The sequence below is a fragment of the Entamoeba histolytica genome, genomic scaffold (assembly GCF_000208925.1).
Source record: "Entamoeba histolytica HM-1:IMSS scf_1104750518925 genomic scaffold, whole genome shotgun sequence".
Taxonomy (NCBI): domain Eukaryota; phylum Evosea; order Mastigamoebida; family Endamoebidae; genus Entamoeba; species Entamoeba histolytica.
The window spans coordinates 1-1,685 of NW_001914904.1; the positions used below are offsets into that span (position 1 = coordinate 1).

The 1,685-nt window shown below is 19.2% G+C and overlaps 1 protein-coding gene across 1 annotated transcript in view; it reads left to right on the top strand.

The window, feature by feature from the left end:
• Positions 1 to 1,239: 1,239 nt before the first annotated feature.
• EHI_174380 (uncharacterized protein) overlaps positions 1,240 to 1,685 on the top strand; it is a gene marked incomplete at both ends in the record, with an annotated part of 675 nt that continues 229 nt past the window's right edge. The window contains one exon of the mRNA XM_001913587.1: positions 1,240 to 1,685. This exon is cut by the window's right edge and continues 229 nt beyond it. Coding sequence (XP_001913622.1) covers positions 1,240 to 1,685 — 446 coding nt within the window.

Below are 1,685 nucleotides of genomic sequence, written 5' to 3' on the forward strand. Positions count from 1 at the left end.
AATGATAAATAAAACGAGAAATGTATAATCAATGATATAATAATAAAATCAAAGTATAAAAGATAAATTTAATATTAATATAAATCAAAAGAGAATAAATGATAAGAATATAAAAATGATAAGAATATAAAAATGATAAAGATGAATATTCAAATAATAAAATACATTTAAATATAAAAGAATAACAATAAGAAAATCTAAATAATATAAACATAAAAATAATAAAATAAGAATAATATAATAATATAATAATATATAGATAATAAGAAGAATACAAAGATATAAATAATATAAACAGAGAAATAAATATATAAAAATACGATAGATAAATAACATATAAATAAAAGAATATGAATAATAAAAATAAATATGATTCATCAAATCATCTATTTCATTAATATTTCATACAAAATGAATACAAATGATTATAAAATATAAACATAAATATTTACATATTCTGTATTTATCATACTTTTTATTTTTTATTTTTTTTAGGAGCAAAATATAATAAAGTGGAATATTCTATGGATGCAAATTTTTTTGCATCTTTTTCATTTTTGTAAATTATTTAGATGCATTTTTTCTTTGCTAATTTTCGTACCCTTAAATTTATCTTTTATACTTTGATTTTATTATTATATCATTGATTATCATTTCTCGTTTTATTTATCATTTATTCTTATTATTCTTTTGTTTTATATTCTATCTATGTTATATATTCATATCATTTTCATTTATATTTTATCACTTATTATATATTATAATAACATAACACATATGATTGAATATATAATAAACATCATGTTTAAATTATACATATAAATAATAAACATAAAAAATAATACAATATTTTTTTTTCAATAAAACAATATTAATTATTTTGAATCATTAAATTAGACACTTATTATTGAATATTTCTAATTTTTACATTAAAAATACACTTTTTATTTCTTCTTTTATTATCTATTCTATTTTATTACTCTTTATCTTCTTCTACTTTTTCTTAGTTTCATAATTTTATTTTTCATCACCTTCTACTTCTTATGTCTTTTTATTCTTTTATATCTTTCTCTTCTTTTTCCATTATTTGCTTTTTTTCGTTGCCGAGGCTGTGCACTCAACATCACATTTAACTACAAAGTATCACTGAGAGGTTAATTATCTAATTCAACTCTTTTATTCTATTTTCATTTAAATTCTAGAATATAAAAACAAGAACTAGAAAATAAGAATAAGAATATGAGTGAGAAGCAACTTGATATTCAAGTATTTAAAGATTATAGCATTGATTTTACAACTAATGTTCCATTAGTGAATGAAGTTATGGCAAGAGAAGTTATTAAGTACTTGTACAAAGTGGATATGAGTGAGATGAAAATAAAGGATATCCAGAATAATGAAGAAATAGACAAAACAAATGATGATTACGATTATGCTATTCAAATAGGATTGTACTCTCACAATAGTATTTCTAATAAATATATTGTAGGAGGAATGGTAGTTTCTAGTAAGGATAAAGTTCCATATTTGTTTTTAGCTAATTCATATAAAATTTCATATTGGAAGACAGATATAGAGAATTATGATGGAGACTTTTCTATTACTAATAAATCATTTATGGTAGAGAGAAATCTTGGAATAGACATTAAAGGTACATTACATTTACCAAGAAAATCAGCATTTTT